Genomic DNA, 23,214 nt, shown 5'->3' with positions numbered 1-23,214 from the left:
ATATATATTTAAAATGTATACGAGCAGAAAACTGCTCGCAACAAAATCCAACCATCCAGGGTGGAAACTGTTGGTTAAATAAGTTTTGAGCGTAGTTTTAATTTTTGGGTCAGTAGATGCCCATCTCTAACGGGCAAATTTCAGCTCCTTTGTCGGAAATGGAATCCATGTAAAAAAAAAAACTTATTGGAATAGACACAATCCCCAACTCATTTGGACGTTATTTGCCTAGGTTAACTAAAGTGAAGAAATACTGCTTTATAATGAAACGAGAATTTACGAAATTCACTTTTACAAAGTGTGCACCATTTTCTGCGTATTTACCTAAAGTAATGTAAATTAACACGATCAATTTAACATAGATAACGTAAACGTCAGCTAAGAAACGCAAGCGCAAAAGTGAGCAACGCAAAATGCGCAACGATAATGTTAGAATTGATCGATATATCATCCCTGGTAAAACACATATAAGATACATTTTTTTTGTCCGCAGTAGATTTTTTTTTTTGGTGTAAAATAATTTTCAAAGATTTATTGTGCATATATTAATGTCAACAAAACAAGTATACGTAAGCGAACGTTGTAATCATTAAACAAGTGTGCAATTATGAAGCTTAAACAGAATTTTTAAACAAAATTGGCTAAAACGAAAAAAGTGTTTTCTACAATGAAAAAAGTGGCGACTTTTTGCTGCTGCTGCGTATGAAAAGAAGAGGAAGCAGTACATTGAAATACCGAGTGCTCTCCGTTATACGCCAAAAATATTTATAGCAAGTGCATTTGTTTTTTTTTTTTTAATTTAATTGCAGCTGGCGGGAAAAAACATAAAAAGAGAAAAACGCAAAATACCTTAACGTAATTTAAAGCGTTAAGTGGCGTACAGTGTAAGTTAACAAATTATTTATATTTATATACAATACTGCAGCAAAGAATTATAAAAAGCGTCTATGATTTGCAAGAACTCTGTACGTGTGTCAGTGTGTGTGTGTGCATGTATGCTTTGTTGTTTTTATTTTTGCAAGCCTGTAACGCGCTTTGTCCGTATGGATGTGTGTGTGTGTGCGTGCGTGCGTGTGCATGTGCATATTCCGGCCCTGAAGGTCAGCGCTGCTTTCTCCCGCTGTTTTTGGCTACTGTGCAGACATAATTACGGTTATCTTTCATTTTTATGGCCCCGGCCACTTGAACAAAAAGTAATTAACTTAAAGATGTGAATGCACTCAAATATGCACCGTTGTTGTGGTTGTTTGCTGCGCAGGTACCTTACACTCGCCCGTGCCCCTGGCGTGTGTCAGCCGCCCGCTGACCATCTCAACCACCCATACCCATGCACACGCACGCACGCTGCAGAGCTGCATGCGGCATTTATCAGTGCAATATCGAAGCTCTTGCATGATGCAGCGTTGCCAATTTAGCTATTTCTTTTTGTAGTTAACAGAGCTGAGATTCAGCTTACATTAAAGTGGATTTTGAATTTTGAAATGATAGTTGGCAACACTGCAGGAATAACACTTTCCAGTTGTTTGATAAGTTGTTTTATTTAAAAGGAACACCTTCCAATTAGTCGCAAATAAGCAACAGCTCTTAAATGATTTAATTATAATTTGTGAGCGATTACTTTTATCATGGTATGTTACAAAATATATATTTGTATATGTTATACGTGCTAAGCAAATTGTCTAAAGTGTTCCTTGATTTTTGCTTATCACGTAAAACTCTTCTCAGGGAGCTGCATACTAAGCTGCATCGTCTATCGATGCCAACTGCGCACAATACAATTATCGATCCTTTTGGGTAACAACAGGCTGCAGTCGTCAGTTGGCGACGCGTTGCCGTTGCGTGAGGATGTCTGTGTGCGCATAAAATACCAATTAAAATACCAGAATAAAAATACAAGAAAACTTTATTAAATACTGTGCGATTGGCGTGAAATCCTTTATCTGTTGATATATATAATTTTTTTGCCTGTTGCAATACATCCCAACCAGCCCAAGTTGGATGCGCATTTCTTGATTGTTGTTTTTCATATTGTTATTGCAGTGCGTGAGCTGTGAGTTTTGTTGTTATTGTTGTTGTGGCTGTTGCCACTGCACTGAGATAGACAGAGACAACAACACGATATGGAGGATCGCATGATGGCCCACACTGGCGGCATGATGGCGCCCCAGGGCTACGGCCTGCCCGGCCAGGATGATGGCCAAAATGCTGGCAATGAGAACGAGGTGCGCAAGCAAAAGGACATTGGCGAAATACTGCAACAGATCATGAGCATTTCGGAGCAATCCCTGGACGAGGCCCAGGCCAGAAAGCACACACTCAACTGTCATCGCATGAAGCCGGCGCTGTTCTCCGTTCTATGCGAGATCAAGGAGAAAACCGGTAAGTTCCAGCTAGAAACTGAAATAATAATAAGAAGAACCAATTTCGGCACGTCGAAACTTAAATACCCTTCAAGGCCTATTCGTGTATAGCTCTAGCATCCTGAAAGATGAGGCTTTTGTAAAACTGGAAGGAGAAAGAATTCAGTCAACATTCAATAGGGGTATTCCCGTTTCAAGTTCTTTAAATCCCTGCATATTGCGCGCGGACGCGTTTACACTTTATTATTATGCCGGCACGCATCCTGTAGAGAATTTCAAATCGAGTTTTCTTTTATATCATTTTCATTTTCTTCCGTTTTTTCTACACTTTTCTTTTATATTACGCCCACGCAGCGACACGAAATGGGCAATAACAGCGTGTTTTGATTGTGGCCCAGATGTTTTAAATGGCTTCGACGCTGTCATTGCCTTATTTCCTCTCATCCTTACCCCTGCTGCCCGCCTCAGCTACATGAAACCACCCACTTATTGAACCCCCCACCTTAAAGGAAAACCCCTGAAATGCTTACCGCTGTGCGATGGCCCTTTTTGGGCAATGAAAGCGATGAAACACACTTGCCTCGCCTTGAACGTGTTTACCCAATGCCGTTTCTTTCGAAACTTCACTATGGGGTAGGTTCAGGAACATGTGCATATTGTCTCTTCTATTGTATAAGCTCTGTTTTCCATTGGAAGGTTTCTTAGTTTACCATAAGATTCATCAGGATAATGCCAGAGATTGAGAAAGAGAGAGCTAGAGATGGAAATTAAGATAGAGATGGGGATAGAGAGAAATAGAGTGATAGAGAGAGATATAGAGAAAGAGAGAGTGATAGAAAGATATCTATAGATATAGAAAGATATAGAGAGAAATATATATTCCTCTCTCTCTCTCTATCTTTCTATTTCCATCTCTATCTTAATGTCTCCCCATATAGGGAGAGAAAGAGATAGTTAGATCACCTAGAGAGTGGATATATTTATAATGTGGCCTATTATGCCCGCCTTTGCTTAACTACAGGGTATACAAATATGTTTTCAAGTTGGTTTGTTTTTTTCGTTAATGTTATTGCCTGATGATACTTGAGAAAGTAATTTCTTGCTTTTATTATTTGTGTTTCGTTCAGGTGACTAACACAGCAGACACGTTTGCTAGGGGCGCAGGGGGTTTGGGTGGGAGGGGCGAGGGTCTATTGGCATTACGAACTATTTAATGCGACCCTAGATTCCGGCCAATTGCCAGAGAGCCGTTGCACAAGGCGAACTAAAGCCACTTGAGGCATATGAAAATATATATATATATATATATTGGCATTAATTTTATATTTTATCTAGAGCCTGTTTGAGTCCATTGTATCGCAGGCAGGCGCCGACACATTAAATACGCATACAACTGTTCAGGAATGATGACGGGTGGGGTCGTAATGCATGGTAGAAGGTTTGATGTGTATAGGTGTAAGGGGTGTAAGGACTGAGTTTGCAGTGTTGGCAAAGATTTGTTTGCAGATTTTAGAGTTGAACAACATCGTTTTATTACCATACCTAATTTTTTATCTTTTGTTCTTCTTGTTCTTGAGCACAAAAACTAAATAGGAAGCTCCCAAGTTTCCCATATTCAATTTCATTGCCCAAGTTTCTGCTCTTCGTTTCTTGGCCCTACATCTTTACTTATCTGAGTTCGGTGCGTTTGCCTTTTCGTTCTACACACAATTTCGCTTTGACTTTTTTTCAACTACCCCTTCCTCACGCTTGCTTTGAGCTTAAAGCTTTCATTAACATTAAGCTTGTTAATATCTTAAAGTTCGCCTAAAGTTATAACCCTTTACTCGCTTTCAAGCTTCCCTGAAGCTCTTAAACTTTGCTTAATCTCGCATAAACCTTAAAGCTTCTCCGAAGCTCTAACTCGAATCTAAAGCTCAATTAAATCTTAAAGCTTCCCTGGAGCTTTAAACCTTCACCCGCTTAAGTCTTGAAGCTCCTTTGAAGCTCTTAACCTTGTTTAAGCTCGTTTAAATCTTATATATCCTCTGAAGCTCTTAAGCTTTACTTAAACTCGCTTAAATCTTAAAGCTCCTGTGAAGCTTTAAATCTGCACTTGCTTAAATCTTTAAGCTAACCTGAGGCTCTCACCCCTTTGTTAGCCTGAGAAAGCTGTGCTTAAGGCATCTTCCTTACAGCTGCTAATTTCAATCAAAACTTTAATTTAAAGCTTGTAAGAATTTACGCAGTCTGAAATTGAAGTCTATTTAATTCAAGTCGCTGAGAGGGTAACAACTTGCATTTCGGCCAAGCTGTGGGATGGGTGTGTATAGTGTATAGAGAGGGGGCGGAGTTGGTTGGTTGGTTGGTTTTCAGGGCTTGTCTTGTGCTGATGCTTATCCCGTGCCGGGCAATTGTTTTCGCTGGCATAATACATAGAAGAGGAAGAACAACGAATATGCCCCTCGCACAATTCCCCCAGATATTGTTCGGGACACTCTGGCAATGCTGATGAGCAGAAGAAAAAGCAGAAGCAGAGACTTTCAGGGGAAGGGGTGAAGTAGGAGACAATTGTTGGCATTTGCGAAATGCTTCTGGCTGGCTTTGGCGAACGCGATTTCGATTCAAGCAAAAATCTAATTCATGCATAGCCAGAACGAAAAGAACAACACGCATTTCCCTAGACAATATGGCAACCCGGTCGAGAAAACTATGCGCTTGTTTTTGTTATCCTTTTGCGAGTTTGACGCAAAATAAAATTGGATACGTACTTTTCCCTCAGCCCGTTAAGCTTTGTCAGCACAGAGACAATGCAATAAGCCCGGATGGGGCAACGCTTGGCGGGGTGGCAACGCTTGGTGGGGTGGCAACGCCGACGCCATTTTGTAATTTTTGCTTTGCTGATTGTATTTTGTGTTCAATTTCGCTTTTTGCAGTGCTTTCCATTCGCAACACGCAGGAGGAGGAGCCGCCAGATCCGCAACTGATGCGTCTGGATAACATGCTCATTGCCGAGGGCGTGGCCGGCCCCGAAAAGGGCGGCGGCGGTGCCGCAGCCGCCTCGGCAGCGGCCGCCAGCCAAGGCGGCTCGCTCTCCATCGATGGGGCGGACAATGCCATCGAGCATTCGGATTATCGCGCCAAGCTGGCGCAGATTCGACAGATCTATCACCAGGAGCTAGAGAAATACGAGCAGGCCTGCAATGAGTTTACCACGCATGTCATGAATCTGCTGCGCGAGCAAAGTCGCACCAGGTAAGAGAGAGAGAGAGAGAGAGAGAGACTGAAAGAGTTGCCAGATGTGCAATTGAAAGTTATCGAAAGATGTGCAAAACTTAACGAATGTTGGCTTAACGCAAATGACAGCAGAGTATTATAATATATTCTTGAGCAGAAGATTGAGCTAAGACGATCTCGATGCTGGGTAAATGTGGAGAACGAGCCACCATTTAATATCGATAAATATCGATTTTTAATTTACAACATATTCTTGATCAGAAGAATAAAAGTCAATCTCGATATTGGGTAAAATATATATATGCAGAACAAGCCTTCGTTTATTATTGATAAATATCGATTTTAGTTATTTTGCGCATATTAAAATATATTCTTGTTCAGAAGTATTCGCCAAGCGATCTTAGGCTTCCTTTTGGACTATATATGCTCGAATACACGCTGACTTAATATTGATAAATATCGATTTATGTTATTTCGATAAATTTCTACAACAGCTGACAATATGGGCTGCGCTTGTGCGACTTATCGATATATCGATGCTTTAGGCACGGAGAATTAATATATATATTTTTGACGTTTTCCTACTTGCCGCAGACCCATCACACCCAAAGAAATCGAGCGCATGGTGCAGATAATCCACAAGAAATTCAGCTCGATTCAGATGCAGCTAAAGCAATCAACCTGCGAGGCGGTCATGATATTGCGTTCCAGATTCTTGGATGCGCGCCGGAAGCGTCGCAATTTCAGCAAACAGGCATCCGAAATACTCAACGAGTATTTTTACAGTCATTTGAGCAATCCGTATCCATCAGAAGAGGCCAAGGAGGAGCTGGCGCGCAAGTGCGGCATAACGGTAAGTATCGATAACATTAATCGATTAACTTAATCGATACTCAATACATTGACTATTGCAGGTGTCGCAGGTATCCAACTGGTTTGGCAACAAGCGCATTCGCTATAAGAAAAACATTGGCAAGGCCCAGGAGGAGGCCAACCTGTATGCAGCGAAAAAGGCGGCCGGCGCCTCGCCCTACTCCATGGCTGGGCCGCCCAGTGGCACAACCACGCCCATGATGTCGCCCGCACCGCCACAGGACTCGATGGGCTATCCCATGGGCTCCGCCGGCTACGATCAGCAGCCGCCCTACGATAACAACATGGGCGGCTATGATCCCAATTTGCATCAGGATCTTAGCCCTTGAGGATAGGCTGCCAAAAAATGCTACAAGTAGACAGTTTATTATGTTTTATTCCCCACCCCCCAATTTTTTTTGTTTTCTTCCTGTAATAACGAGTAAATGTGTGCACAAGAATGTGTATCGATAAATGTGTGTAAATGCAACCCTGCGCAACTTCTATGCGTGTGTGTCTGAGTGTGTGTCTGTGTGTGTGTAGCCTACAATCAATTATGTATACGATTATATCTTAATTATTAATAACGAACAAAATGTAACAAAATGCAACAAAAGAAACACACAGAACACAGCACACAGCTCTGTAAATTTGTTGCTTAAGCTAGAGCAACAAGAAAATAACACACACAAAAACATACGCATACTTGTGCATGCATAATATACACATACGCATGCACAGTGGGCCGCAGCCTATTTGTTGGCACGCATCATATCTAATATATTTAAAAGTCTAATCATTTTTGTAACCAAATCAACTCTTCGAACTGACATTATTCTCATTTCAATAATACAATTTAATCAGAAATTGATTAGACCTTAAGTATAGTATTTTTTTTTTGCGCACAGCAAATAGGACTTCGCCCACTGTGCAATGCATGCATACAGTATTGCCAATTCAGCTAATTTCTAGCTAAATTTGGCTATTTTCAGAGCTCCTATAGCCGAAAAGAGCTGAAATCTTAAAACGTTTTAGCCATTTGCTTTGGCTGTTTATTGCCAACGGCTAATTCAGCTGTTTTGGCTGCTTTTAGCTGCTTTTTTTTTTTCATAGCTACTTTTAACTTTGCGACAGTTGGCAACACTGTACATACATGCCGCATAATTCATTAATTGATAATAAATGAAAGCAAACGAGAAAAATGAACGTAAATTTCCTTTGAAACGAAAATTGTAATTTGCACAATTAATAAACAAATTGTATACCATAATTAAGTTTAAACAAAACGAATAGAAGAAACATGTATACGATGTAAATCAAATTTAATATAACAAGATTTTCCTGCCACTCCCAAAAGAATTCGAGAACTTGAGCAAGAAAATATTTGCCAAGCTGAAACAACAAAAAGAGAAAACATTTTCCAAGTTTTCATTATCATATTACGAACGGGAATAAAGAGGATTGAGACAAGAACAAGAAACACAAGAAAATTGATAATTGAAAAAGTTTCTCTCTGTATTTGACGGAGCAAGTTTTGTAATAACAAATAAAGTAAAGAAAACAAAAACTATTTCTAGCTGTTAAAAAAAAAAAAAAAAAACAGTTTATATATACGTAAATCTACATAACTATAAATATTTTAAAACAAATACAAAACAAACAAACAAACAATGCTATACTCTAATAATAATAATAAACAAAAAGCGAAGATTACTTGATTTCATTTATTATGGATTCCCTCTAAGCTAAGTTGTATAAGAATATATATTTTTAAGTATCTTAGGTAAAAATTCGTGAGCTTATATCAAAGATTTTTAATTTGTTTTTGTTTTGTTTTTCTTTCTTATAGGATATTTAATGCAAGCAAAAGTTGTCTGTGGAGCATAAATTGATGGACTGTATCATAGTTATGATAATGGGATTATATTTTATGATGGGATTATATTGTCTCTAGGACATCTGAATGGATAAAACAGGTTTGCTTTTTTAAGTTTCATTATTTCTATAAGTTTATATATGAAAGTTGATTTGAGCCGGCGACCTCTCGCTAGCTAGTACAACGCGCGAGACACCATGAAAGAAAAAGCTTAACCCTATGAAAATCGGATGAGATGTGACCGAGTTATGGGCTTGGGAAATTTTTACCTATCTCTAAATAGAATATTTGAGGGTACTATTTTGACATGAATTGCCCAATTTTAAATGGTTTCAGGCACGAATTCAACAAAAAGGCTGCACGCTTGCGCGCTGCAGCAATTTTATTTTTCTCATTTGAACATTTTTAAAATTGCGGGCCAAGCATCGATATTTTTAGCAGCGTGCCTATCGTCAAACGCTATCGATATATCGAGCTGCAATATCGATATATTCTAATGCAGCTGCTGCAAAAATATCGTTTAGCCTAGTTTCTCAACACTGTTTTATGCGGCGATTTTTTATTATTTTTTGTGCCGCCTTCATGATATCGATAACATTTTGAAAATGGCAGCTGAAATTTGAATCAAATGGCGTTTATTTGGATTAAAAGAATGTAATGCCTTTTAATCAATTGTCCAGCGTTTAATACAACATTTGATGGCTATTTAATGTTCTCCCATTTTAACCCTTATGCTGTCGCTTGGGTGAAGAAAAAACGTTAACCAAATTAGATTTATACAAATTTCGTTTATTACTGCCAAGTCTCGCAGACTAGACTAATTTAGCGTTACGTCTTACATAGTTAAATGCAATATATATAGAATTAGAGCTGGTCGTTAGCGATATGCTTGGAAGCCAGTGGCAGTTGAAATCAAACGAAATATGCCGCCAATTGTGCCATTTTATCCTTGGGCGGACGTCCGCCATGCCGTCCGCCGCGTGCATTGCCCGCGCCGCCGGGTCCGGCGGCAGCAGGGCCGCCGCCACGAGGCGCACCGCTGCGCACCTGTCGGGAGGCAACTGCTCGATGCTTTTCGACCAGATGGGCGAACTCCGTGGAGCAGAAAATGCAGCCGCTTTTCTCCTCGCTGCCATCCTTAAACTTGGACTTGTCCGATTTGTACACGACGTTCACCAGCTGAGCGCCACAGTCGCTGCACTTGCTCTCTATGGAGGTGGAGGAGCACAAGGATTAGCAATTCGGAAAAGTGATGTGTGCCAGAAGATTGGCGAAACTTACCTTCGACTGTGATTTTGGTGGCACCCTTGAAGCAATTGATGATCACATCGCAGCGATTGCAGCCCAGCTTCCAGGTGGGCGACAATGTGCTGTCCAGGACAAGCACGCCCGTCTCGCACTCCACACAGCCGGAGATGCCCAGCGTGTTGAGCGAGTGCGGGCAGGTGGGATGCGTACAGGAATTGCAGCCGCCAAACTTGGGCATATCCCTGAACGGCGGATGATTGTAGCAGTACGGGCAGAACGGAAACGAGCGACCCTTAACGCCCGTCGAGAACGCCAACAGGCCAAAGTCATCCAGCGGACACTTGAACTCTCGATACACCTTCACATTGCCATTGGGCAGCGTATAGTTCTCGTCGCAGTGCGAGCAGTACAGTCGAGCCGGCTTCGTCTGAAAGAGACAGCAATACATAAAGACGATTAATCCGTGTAAAACACAAATTGCCAATTAACACAATTCGAATATGACTAGAAATTGCTATAAAGTCAACACAAAATCAGCCATAATCTATATACATCATCTACATCCACGTCTACAATCCATATCCAGGTCTACTTCCATATCCAAGTCTTAATCTACAATTGAAACTACATCCATATCCAAATCTTTATCAACATTTACATCGAAGTCCACATCTACACATAAATCTACATCTACATCTACATCTTCAGCTACATCTACATCTACTTCCATATTCAAGTCTTAATCCCTCCTATCTATTCTACATCCAACGTACATCTACTTCTAAATCTACTTCCTTATTCAAGTCGACATCTTAATCCAAGTCTACATCTACATCGAAATCTACATCCATATCCATTCTACTTCTACATCTTAGTCTTCATCCACATCCAAGTCTACATCTACATCCATATATATTCTACATCTACAATTTAATCTACATCCTACAATGTACATCCACATCTCAATCTACATTCACATCCATGTCTACATCTCCATCTCCATCTCCATCTCCATCTATATATCCTCAACTTTCTCATCCGTATCGCACCTGTATATACTTCATGTAACGGCGACATTTACCGCAGCGGGAATGCGCCTTGCCGGACTCGGCCAGCGGCGAGAAGGAAGACTCGAAAAGCATGTCCATGCTGGCGATGTTCTGTACGAAGAACATGAATTTCAGCTTAAAGATTTTGATGGCATGCCGCAGGACATCATTGAAATCGGCGGAGCCCTTGGCAATGAGTGTGAGCATGCGCTCCACCTCGGAGCGCATGGTGGGCAGCACCAGTTCCGGATCGATTTTCTGATAGCCATGCACCAGTACAATGCCCAGCGTGGTGGGTATCAGTTTGCGTCCGGTCTCGATGCGCACATAGTTGCGCTGGCAGATGTTATTGATGTGCACCGGTATCGAGGCATCTGTGCCGATGCCGTGCTGTTCCATCAGCGTGATCAGCTCCGCTTCGGTTAGATAATCGGGCGGTCCGGTTTGGCTCTCGGCTAGGCGCACATCATTGATGGCCACCTGGCTGCCCTGGACAAAGGGCGGCATCGCCTCATCCTTGCCGAAGGCCTGCCACGTCATCACCTTGGTGAAGCCCGCGTCCAGCAGCACGTTCGCCGTGCACGTAAAGCACTCGAGACCGACGCGCAGCTTGGCCGTTGTGGTGCGATACTTTAGATCGCGCGATATGGTGCCCATGAAGTGGCGGCAAATGAACTCGTATACGCGCCAGGTGTCCCGATCAAAGTCGCCGCGATGGCCCAGCTTCATGGGCGTTATGGGCGGATGATCGCCGGCATCCTTGCCCTTGCGCGGCGTCTGAAAATCGCCAGCAATGGCGCGCGCCTCATCCCCAAAATCGCCCGATGGCTGCAGTACGCGCAGCACCGCATGCAAATCAAAGTTCTCCGGATACTGATTGGTCTCCGTGCGCGGATAGCTGATATAGCCCTGCGTATAGAGACGTTCGGCGATTTGCATTGCCTGAAACGGGCCAATGCCCAAACCGGAGCTGCAGATACGCATCAGCTCGACCGTGTTCAAGGCCTGCGGCTTGCTCTTGAACGACTCCTTGCTGCTGACGCTCTCCACGCTGAAAGAGATGGAGAGATGAGCATGAAAGAGATCTGTGCAGGAGAAGTAGCCGCACTTACGTGGCCTCCTTGTGCTCCTTGACGCGATTCAGCAGCATGATGGCAATGTCCTTTTTGAAGACACGCCCACGCGCCCATTCGAGCGTATATTCCGGCTGGCCGGCCATCAGCTGGAGATACCAGAACGTCTCCGGCTTGAAGGTCTGTATATCATCGTGCCGCTTCACACAGAAGCCGAGAGTCGGCGTCTGGCAGGGGCCGTACGAGATGAGGGATGAGTCAAGATCGCCGTAACGGCCCTGGAAGAATTTCGTTTGGAAGCGCGTAAAGGCACAGCCGATGCGCAAATCTAGCTCCTGGCGTGCATCGACAGACTTGGCCTCGTTCTCATTGGGATGTCCCAACGTTTCCATTGCGCCCTTGATGTCCTTGTCCGTGATGGCCGAGAAGTGCGCCCGATATGTCACATTGCGGCTATAAACATTGTGTATAACATGCTGCACTGCGTCCATCACCTCAAAGCAAATGTTCTCGCCCTCCTTGTCGCAATCGAGCCACAGCACAAGATAATCGCAGCCGCGTGCCTCGTGCGCAAGAAACGAACGCATCTGCTGCTTGGGATTGCATTCCTTTTTCTCTGTTGTGCAGCCAAATAGCTCCACCGGATCCACCTTGTCCCATGAGGTATATTTGCTGGTAAAGTCCAGCGACATCACATGACCGCACACGGATGTCATACGAAAGTGAACGCTGCCCTCGTTCCGGAAGTGACCGGTCCACTCATGCGTGGAGCAGCCGTTGTTGCCTGTCGAGGAATAATGCACATATGAGAGTGGATATTTAAGGGATTAGTCGCTAGATTAACTGTTGTTTCTTGGGCTAAACTTGCTCGCTTCTAACCTCGCTTTGCCGTGCAGCGTCCGTTGGAGAGTATGCCAGCCAGGGAGGCAGCCAGCGAGGGCTTCTCGGCCACCATCAGAACGTTCTTCATGGCCTAAATGTGTTGATGATGACACCGACTTCTCCTCTCTCTCTCTCTCTCGCTCTCGCTCGCTCGGTCGCTCTCTCTCTGCTTCTTCGCACGCACAATGGGAGATGATTCTTGTTTTTAGCGACACTTTCATAGATTAACCTACATGTGTGTGTGTGTGTGTGTGTGTGGAAGCTGCTGCTGCCGGTCTTTTTTTTCTGTACTGTTGCCTCTTATTTTTGTATTGCCACGCCTTATTGCAGTCAATTGCAATACGCTCTGAAACGGCGCGTTCAACTTAAATACACTCTTGATATTTTCAGTAAATAAATATAAAAATTCAGAATGTATTTGCAAAAAAAAAACCAGTGTAGCCGTAGCTGTTGTTAGTGATGTACAAAAAAAAAGAAACACTGCAATTAGGGATGTAAGTGGCGTATCGATAGCTGAATTTGTGTCTGTGAAACGATATATCGATTAGGCCTGCCTGTAGGCTGTGCTTTCATATCGATCGTTAAGCGAATCATCGATGTCACAATGCCATCACTTATATATCTTTTATTTCCCAACACTAAAATATTTATCTGGCAAAGTTAATTTAAAAAAAAAAGAGCGTTGCAAATTGCATAATATCGCCAAATAACGATTTTTTACTTTTCTTTATATGTGCTATAATGAGTACGTTTATTATTTTAAGTTGAGCTATTATTATTTGAACTCTTGCAGAATTGCAAGTATTTGCACTCTGTAATTTAAAATAACGCGCCAAGGGTGGCAACGCTTGCACAGAAACAACCACCCAGCACTGGGAGCCGTCTCCCACACAAATACACCCGCAAAAACACCGGAGCGTACACACACAAACGCACGCAGACACTTGCTCAGCCGACTTGCAGATGCAGGCAGAGCCGCAGCCGCAGCCGCAGCCACCGCTACATAGCCCGTTACTCAGTTGAGTTTTGGCCGTGAGCGTGTTCAGGTGCGCGTTGTCCGATTTCTGTTGCCGCTGTGCTTGTCCGCGTCGTCGCCGTCGTCGTCGTCGTCATTAGCGTCGTGTTTTGACGTGTGTGTGCGTCTGCGTCTGAGTGTACGTTTTTTTGTTGTATTTTTTTTTTTTTGGCGACGGTTAGCAAAATCATTTTGAACGTAGCTACATATATTTATGAATATATAAGAGCACATACATACATATGTTTATGAAAAGTTTTTAATGTTGTATAAGAAAAGTTCGTGTCTTTAACATACATATATTTACACACACAAACACACACACACACATACACTTTTGTTTTTTGGCCAAGAAATGCTTAGCAAAGCGTAGCAAAGTAAAAGCAGAAATTGAGAGTTGTTTTTGTGTTGTCGCAGCAGCAGCTACAACAACAACAACAACAACAGCAACTCCTACGCAACAGTGGCAACACCGGCGGCAGCAACAACCGTTTTTTCAGTTGTTTTTTGTTTGTTTGCTTGCCGCAGCCGCCGCCGCCGCTTAAAATGCCGTCGCTTTCTTTTGCGTGCCCATGCAGCGCGCCTCCTGCTGCAGGCCACCCCCCCTCCCCCCCACGCCTACCACTCCTCGCAAACGCATGCACAACGCACCAAGGCGCGCTCTGTTGGCGCCGTTTTGCAATTGTCTCGTTTTTGTTGTTATTGTTGTCGGTGTTTTTTTTTTTTTTTTTTTGAATATATGTATATGTATATATGTATGTATGTATGTTTTTTAATTTCTCCAGTGTTTGTGAATGAATTTGACAAACATTCACGTTAATTGCGGCGCACAAACAAATAATGTTATTTATTAATTTTATTTGTACGTTTATTGTTGTTAGAAACTTGTCCTAAATTTGCTTGAAAAAAAATTTCATATAAAAACTCGTTTTATGAGCTTTGCATTGCTTTTGTTGCTGTTATGTTTCTTAAGCTTTAAAGTTGATTAGCTGCTGTTGTTGTTGTTGTTTTTGTTCTAGTAAATGACAGAACAATGGCTTAAGCTTCGCTTGGATCTCACATTCTCTCTCTGCCTGTCTCTCTCTCTCTCTCTGTCTCTCGCTCTCTCTGCCATCATTGATGGCTTGCCCACACTATGTTCCTGCTTCCTCTTCTACTTCAGCTTACGCTCGCGCTCTCTTTTAGCTGCAGCTCAGCAACAAAGTTGAAGGCCTTTTTTGCATACGGCAATGTTATTAACAAGCAGCAGCAACAACAACAACAACAACAACAACAACAAAACGACCCTAAGCAGCTTTAATGAACAAACAACGACAAGCAAAAACGGGTTTTTGTAAAAGTTGTTGATTTCTTTTTATTGGCATTAAAAATATACACACAAATATGCATATTACTTTTGGTTGGACACACACACACATATATACACACATTTATGTTTTGCGTCGTGACGTCATCAACGCTAAGGAAATTGACAACATGTTAATGCAATAACAATTAAAGCAATACATATCGAAAAATCGAAAGCTTGGCCTGAACAAAAAACCAAAAAAAAAAAAAAAAAAGAAACAACATTGGCGCAGGCGCCGCTGGCCAAAATGCAAAGTGGAAGAGAAAAAGAGAGAGAGAGAGAGATACAGAGCTAGATAGAGCGAGCGTGGGAGAGCAAGTGAGCGAGCGCTATTGATCGACAGCAAAAGCTGTGCGCTGAGCTTGGCTTCAAAGCTGAGCTCACACAAACTCAAACACACACACGCACGCAGGCACACACACATGCATATACACGCGCCAGTGTTTACCTGCTTAGTTTTTCGCTCTCGCGCTCTTATCTAAATTTTGTACGCGTTGCCAATGCATAACTCTCTCGCACACTCTCAAATTGACTCTCTCTCTCTCTTTTGCAGAATGACGTGAGGAAAGTTCATAATACAAAAATGCACAATTAAGTTGTAGTTGTGAAAAAAAAAAAAAAAAAAAAACAAACAAGTTACAACAAATAAAAAACAATGCATTTGCACAAAACAAAAACTACGCTTTCAACGAAAATGTCGAAAATTAAAAGAAATTAGTCAAAGTGCATTTGTTCAAAAGCAAACGCAAAATATCATAATAAATAAGCAAAATAATAATAATAATAATAAAAGCAACTGCAAATTCAACGTTCCGTTAGCAACATACAGCAACAGCAACAGCAACAACAGCAACAGCAACATAACGGCCACAATATGTTGTACACGCTAAGCAAAGCAACAACAAGAATCCGACTCAAAAGGCAGCGGCAACATTGCCAGCAACAGTCAAAAACAATAACAGGATCAGCTCAGCAACATTGTTGGCTTTGGAGCCTCGCATTTTTGGCTGCATTTTGCGCGCAGGTAAGCAACAGGCACACACTTACACACATACATACATACATACATGCTTGTGCATGCATGCGATCGTTAACCCTTAAATGCCGTTTCTTATTATCCATATGCTTAATATCAAACATAATGCTTCTGTTAGTGGCAATTGTTGTTGTTAAAACGATGTCTATCAACAGATTTGCATAAGAAAACAACGTGTTGAGATAAGAAATTTTGCAATTAATGCAAAATCATTGCAAAATAATTAGCTGTGCACTCAGGGGTTAACTGTGTGTGCGTAGCAACATCTGCCATTCGCTAGCAACATCTGCGCGACGCTAGCAACATTGTTTGGGAACACGAACAGCACGCACACAAGAGACGCATAAATCACAGCTGCACTTGCTGCGTTCTCATGCTGGTGCCGTTGCTTCTTCTTCTTCTTCTACGTCTTCTCGCTGTTGTTGTTGCAGTCTCCCATTGTTTCAAATGGAGCGCGCATTTCCCATGTTAATTCAATTCATTTATTTCGCATCGTGTTTTTTTTTGGCTGTGTTTGTGTGTGTTTTTGTTATTATGCTACTCGTTTGCGGAGAGGAGTGTGCAGTTCGTACGGATCTCTTCTCTTCATCTCTGCTTTAAACTGTTCGCGAAAGACCTTGAGCAGTGCGCCAGCCAATTGGAGCGACTGAAATGGCAATAGTCGAGCAAATGAATATGCATTCGGCCAGATTCGGATACGGATAGAGATAAAAGACACACGGCCTGGCCTGATCGATTTATGGCTGGATCGTGATGCCGATTGCATAACGATTGAGGTATTAATAACATTATGCATATATATTTACATATACAGATATATATGCCTGCATATCAATTGAAATATCGAACGTCATAAAAGCTGTGCTTGAATACCGTTTTATTTAAAGCTTTTGTCGCTTAGAATCGTCATTTTACAGTGCTGCAAATGATCACAAATAACTGTTGCGCACAACATAACCTCTCAAATAATCTGCAAAATTTTGTTTATTCTCAAAAATCTTTGAAAATAACTGAAAAAAGAGTAAAAGAAAGCAAATAATTTGTCGTTGGCTTGCCTCACAGTGTTGAAAAACGTCAAAAATCATTAGATTTGGCTCATCGTTTTGCACGCTTATCAACCCTGGAAACGCTTTTACTAGATTTATTGAAATAATTCAATTGAAAAACTTCATATTATCGTGTTAAATTCTTGTGTGTTTGTTCTAGTTTTTAGCTATTTTTGTTTTAACTTAATTTACGAGCTCCTCGTATACTAGTTAAATGACAATAAGAGCATAGAATTACGCCAAAAGCAAATAACCAGATGATATATTAGCTTCGCAATGGAATTCTCCCATTAAGAACTTGTGAGCTCGAGTCATAAAACAAAAAACACACGACCAAATTAATGACTATTTGTTTCGCAGCCAGCAAATGAACGTCACGTAGTTCTAATAAATTATGGGCAAGCATGTTTAGTATTTTGTTTAGTATTTTGCATTTAGTGCTTAGATTTACGGTTAGTTATGGACTTAGGCAGACAGTCAGTCAGTCAGTTAGTTAGTTAGTCAGTCTACCAGTCAGTCAGTTAGGTAGTCAGATAGACCATCAAGCAGTCAGTCAGACCATCAATCAGTCAGTCCATCAGTCAGTTAGTTAGTCCATCAGTCACTCCATCAGTCAGTCGGTACATCAATCAGTCGGTCAGTCAGTCTATCAGTCAGTCCATCAGTCAGTCCATCAGTCAGTCAATCGGTCAGTCCATCAGTCTGTCAATCAGGCAGTCTGTCCATCAGTCAGTCAGTCTATCAGTCAGTCCATCAGTCGGTCAGTTCATCAGTCAATCAGTCAGTCAGTCTATTCAGTCAGTCTATCAATCTGTCAGTCCATCAGTCAATCAATCAGTCAGTCCATCATTCAGTCCATCAGTCAGTCAATCAGTTCATGAGTCTGCGAACTAGTTCGTGCTGGTTGCTTTCGGTTCATTCTGCTTAAATTCAAATTTTGTTTGTTTTTGCTTTGTTTTTAACACTTCCGGCGCGTTTGTTCCTGATCTGGTTCATTGTTCATTCCAATCGCTGGAACTGTTGATGCTGCTGTTGTTTTTTTTTCTAGTCGTTTGTCTATTCGATAAATGAACGCAAATATTTACCATTTAGTCACATACAACGAATGGGAACTGGAATGGCTTGGCATTGTGGCCAGCGTCATGGCCCAAAAGTCACGTCTGCCGCGCGGCGCTTTTAGTACACAGTCCGAACTTAAGCACATATAAGCCATATACATTTACATATATTATTTTTGTAATCATCTGCAAAACTTTCAATTCGCGTCTGGTTCAGCGAACTTGTCTCTCGGCATGTAGAAACAACCCACGCTCAAAAAAAATTTCCAAAAATCGTGTACTTAAATCAAGCACAAAAAGGCAGCTTAAAATGTGGCTCTAACTTTAAATACTACTTTCCTTGCCAAAAAGTCTTCAATCCAGAAGCTAGATACTTGAAATAAGTGTTATATATTCTCTTAAACTTTATGTAAATCGCATTTTCGACACTTCCCTTAATTTTCCCCATATCGATAATTATCGATTTTGTTATTTTTGTGCATTGCAAGCGAAACGTGCAGTGTATCTAGCAGTCTGGCACGCCCCACCGTACAGCAAACTTGCTGCTAATGCTCTAATTAAAAAGATTTAAATTGAAACAAATTGAATAGAATCCGCAAGATACGTGACCTTATCTCGGGGATTCATATCTCGAATCTTTAGGCTGTCGGCGATAGGGAAATCATTGAGAAGGAAATCCAATACTATTGAGAACTGAAACTGGTTAACAAAAAAAAAGAATGCCGCACAAATCAAAGATAAGACTGGCGCAATGCAGATAAAGATACAGATACACGGGCGAAGATACAGATACAGATACAGATACAGATACAGATACAGATACAGATACAGATACAGATACAGATACAGATACAGATACAGATACAGATACAGATACAGATACAGATACAGATACAGATACAGATACAGATACAGATACAGATACAGATACAGATACAGATACAGATACAGATACAGATACAGATACAGATACAGATACAGATACAGATACAGATACAGATACAGATACAGATACAGATACAGATACAGATACAGATACAGATACAGATACAGATACAGATACAGATACAGATACAGATACAGATACAGATACAGATACAGATACAGATACAGATACAGATACAGATACAGATACAGATACAGATACAGATACAGATACAGATACAGATACAGATACAGATACAGATACAGATACAGATACAGATACAGATACAGATACAGATACAGATACAGATACAGATACAGATACAGATACAGATACAGATACAGATACAGATACAGATACAGATACAGATACAGATACAGATACAGATACAGATACAGATACAGATACAGATACAGATACAGATACAGATACAGATACAGATACAGATACAGATACAGATACAGATACAGATACAGATACAGATACAGATACAGATACAGATACAGATACAGATACAGATACAGATACAGATACAGATACAGATACAGATACAGATACAGATACAGATACAGATACAGATACAGATACAGATACAGATACAGATACAGATACAGATACAGATACAGATACAGATACAGATACAGATACAGATACAGATACAGATACAGATACAGATACAGATACAGATACAGATACAGATACAGATACAGATACAGATACAGATACAGATACAGATACAGATACAGATACAGATACAGATACAGATACAGATACAGATACAGATACAGATACAGATACAGATACAGATACAGATACAGATACAGATACAGATACAGATACAGATACAGATACAGATACAGATACAGATACAGATACAGATACAGATACAGATACAGATACAGATACAGATACAGATACAGATACAGATACAGATACAGATACAGATACAGATACAGATACAGATACAGATACAGATACAGATACAGATACAGATACAGATACAGATACAGATACAGATACAGATACAGATACAGATACAGATACAGATACAGATACAGATACAGATACAGATACAGATACAGATACAGATACAGATACAGATACAGATACAGATACAGATACAGATACAGATACAGATACAGATACAGATACAGATACAGATACAGATACAGATACAGATACAGATACAGATACAGATACAGATACAGATACAGATACAGATACAGATACAGATACAGATACAGATACAGATACAGATACAGATACAGATACAGATACAGATACAGATACAGATACAGATACAGATACAGATACAGATACAGATACAGATACAGATACAGATACAGATACAGATACAGATACAGATACAGATACAGATACAGATACAGATACAGATACAGATACAGATACAGATACAGATACAGATACAGATACAGATACAGATACAGATACAGATACAGATACAGATACAGATACAGATACAGATACAGATACAGATACAGATACAGATACAGATACAGATACAGATACAGATACAGATACAGATACAGATACAGATACAGATACAGATACAGATACAGATACAGATACAGATACAGATACAGATACAGATACAGATACAGATACAGATACAGATACAGATACAGATACAGATACAGATACAGATACAGATACAGATACAGATACAGATACAGATACAGATACAGATACAGATACAGATACAGATACAGATACAGATACAGATACAGATACAGATACAGATACAGATACAGATACAGATACAGATACAGATACAGATACAGATACAGATACAGATACAGATACAGATACAGATACAGATACAGATACAGATACAGATACAGATACAGATACAGATACAGATACAGATACAGATACAGATACAGATACAGATACAGATACAGATACAGATACAGATACAGATACAGATACAGATACAGATACAGATACAGATACAGATACAGATACAGATACAGATACAGATACAGATACAGATACAGATACAGATACAGATACAGATACAGATACAGATACAGATACAGATACAGATACAGATACAGATACAGATACAGATACAGATACAGATACAGATACAGATACAGATACAGATACAGATACAGATACAGATACAGATACAGATACAGATACAGATAGATACAGATACAGATACAGATACAGAAACAGATACAGATACAGATACAGATACAGATACAGATACAGATACAGATACAGATACAGATACAGATACAGATACAGATACAGATACAGATCAGATACAGATACGATACAGATACAGATACAGATACAGATACAGATAAGATACAGATACAGATACAGATACAGATACAAGATACAGATATACAGATACAGATACAGAGACAGATACAGATACAGATACAGATACAGATACAGATACACTTACAGATACAGATACAGATACAGATACAGATACAGATACAGATACAGATACAGATACAGATACATCTGCGGATATGTGGACTGAAACGGATGCCTGGTAAATTAAGCGCAAAATACGGCCCAATTTGAAGCTTAACAACAACAAAAACAACAACAATTGAAAATGAAAAACTTAAAAAAAAAGTACAAAAACAATTAAACAGACAAAAGCGAGGCCAAAAGCAACAAATGCGTTTGGGCTTGTGTCTGAATTTTGCCTTTGGATTGGATTTTTTTTGGCTTTGGTGTTGGGAATTGGTATTTGTCGATTGGGCTCGGCTCTGGTCAGGTCTTTTTTTGGGGCGTGGCACGGCAATTAAATGCACGGCCGCCAAAGACAAAGGCCATGGCCGCAGATGCGTGTCGCAGATAAGAGCGTGTCGCGCGGCCCGCCTTTCACCCGACCTCGCCCCCCTCCCGCCCTCTCCCACGTGGCACGTGTCAAAATGGCTTAAAGAAACAGTCAACAATTACGCGTTGCTGTGCCTGGCAATGGATCCGACCAGCAGATACCCTATCCTTGCTTGACAAGCATTCGAAATTTCCTTATCTTCGGTGCTTATAGTCCGATCTTTATGAAATTTTTAATACAAGTGTGTGCATACCCAAGGAAATTTCGGGAGATATTAAGAAAGTGAAAAGTTCTTTACCTTTATATACTATTCAAGAATTCTACATACCAAGTTTGATCTATATACCTCTAATAATCCTCGAGATTTTTCAATTTTATGGGTGATATTTTAGGAAGTATTAAACAAAATTAAATTATTTTACTTTTATATACTATTCAAGAGCCTACATTCCAAATTTTACACGTCTAGATCTTGTAATCCTCGAGCTTTTTTTGTTTTTGAGGGGGAATTTTGGGAGGTAATTTCCTCAATCTGTATATATCTCCTAATAATCGACATATGAAATTTGTCGTATCTAGCTTTTATTTTTCTCGAATTATGCTTGAGAATCTTATAGCATAGTTAGGAATTTATTGTTACACACATATGCTCTAGGTCAGCATGCCCTTCCTATCCATTTTTAATGGGTGCGGGGCATTATAAAACCCAACAACTGAAACAGACGCAGCGCCCAGTTCTAGTTCCAGTTCCAGAGTCTGCTGCAGACCACTTGAAAAACTCCGAATGCCGCTGATTACAATTTGTTTTGCACACACACACACACACACACATGCACACGCACATGCACGAGACGGGGCTGTGCTTTTCAATTAAATGCAACCCTGGCCTGGCTGGCTGACTGAGTAACTGCTGCCCCGCAATGCAATTGACACCCGGCGAATGCGTTACGCATGGTTAAAAATTAAATTCAACTTGACGCAAATTTGCATAAATTAAGCAATTCCTTCAGCGGTTTAGCTAATTCTGCGTGTGAGAATCGTAGAGAGACAGAGAGAGAAAGAGAGCGATAGAGAAATATCCAGTGTAAAGATATCAGAGATAGATTGGAGAGAGAAAGAAAGAGAGAGAGAGAGTAGACAACGGAAGATTGCAGAGAGCTTAGTATCAGGACTGAGTAGGAGCGATGCAGAGAGAAAGAGAGGGAAAGTGTGTATGAACTAAAAGGAAAGTAGAGAGACTGCAAAAAATCAAAAGAAAGAGTGAAAAGGAAGAAAAACTGAGAGTCGATTGCATTGAAAGATACGCGCGATGGAAAGCCTGCATCTGCTTGGAACCAGATCTCGGCAAAGGGAACTGAAACTGGAACTATAACTAGAACTAGCAAAAAGAACCAGTTCCAAAG

General features: G+C 40.8%; 3 protein-coding genes across 6 annotated transcripts in view; 2 read left to right on the top strand and 1 right to left on the bottom strand.

Annotated features, from left to right (window-relative positions):
* The first annotated feature begins 465 nt into the window (after nucleotides 1-465).
* On the top strand, nucleotides 466-9,210 carry LOC6634793 (homeobox protein extradenticle). Of its 2 annotated transcripts, XM_070210768.1 has the most exons (7): nucleotides 466-569; nucleotides 810-884; nucleotides 2,041-2,379; nucleotides 5,276-5,594; nucleotides 6,171-6,429; nucleotides 6,491-6,804; nucleotides 8,278-9,210. In XM_070210768.1, exons 3-6 carry the CDS (start codon nucleotides 2,121-2,123, stop codon nucleotides 6,776-6,778), a joined length of 1,125 nt encoding a protein of 374 aa, XP_070066869.1. In that variant the 5' UTR covers nucleotides 466-569; nucleotides 810-884; nucleotides 2,041-2,120; the 3' UTR covers nucleotides 6,779-6,804; nucleotides 8,278-9,210. The 2 variants fall into 2 exon arrangements, with proteins under 2 accessions (XP_070066869.1, XP_002058129.1); XM_002058093.4 differs by lacking the exon at nucleotides 8,278-9,210 and having other exon boundaries at nucleotides 467-569; nucleotides 6,491-8,141.
* Nucleotides 9,073-12,694, bottom strand: Top3beta (topoisomerase 3-beta). The gene is made up of 5 exons (XM_002058094.4): nucleotides 12,554-12,694; nucleotides 11,714-12,458; nucleotides 10,602-11,652; nucleotides 9,586-9,979; nucleotides 9,073-9,512 (listed from the first exon to the last, which is right to left on the bottom strand). Exons 1-5 carry the CDS (start codon nucleotides 12,642-12,644, stop codon nucleotides 9,217-9,219), a joined length of 2,577 nt encoding a protein of 858 aa, XP_002058130.1. The 5' UTR covers nucleotides 12,645-12,694; the 3' UTR covers nucleotides 9,073-9,216.
* An 874-nt stretch (nucleotides 12,695-13,568) lies between these two features.
* Nucleotides 13,569-23,214, top strand: part of Ptp10D (Protein tyrosine phosphatase 10D) — a 72,967-nt gene continuing 63,321 nt past the window's right edge. For 2 of the 3 annotated variants that reach the window (XM_032440528.2, XM_032440526.2), the window contains exons 1-2: nucleotides 13,569-13,710; nucleotides 15,473-15,943. In XM_032440528.2, coding sequence (XP_032296419.1) covers nucleotides 15,794-15,943 — 150 coding nt within the window. In that variant the 5' untranslated portion in view covers nucleotides 13,569-13,710; nucleotides 15,473-15,793. The remainder of the gene's footprint in view (nucleotides 13,711-15,472; nucleotides 15,944-23,214) is intronic. The other variant, XM_032440529.2, reaches the window with a different exon arrangement.

Source organism: Drosophila virilis, chromosome X (assembly GCF_030788295.1).
Source record: "Drosophila virilis strain 15010-1051.87 chromosome X, Dvir_AGI_RSII-ME, whole genome shotgun sequence".
Taxonomy (NCBI): Eukaryota; Metazoa; Arthropoda; class Insecta; order Diptera; family Drosophilidae; genus Drosophila; species Drosophila virilis.
The sequence above is the reverse complement of the archived record's forward strand: the minus strand, read 5'-3'. Positions and strand labels throughout refer to the sequence as shown.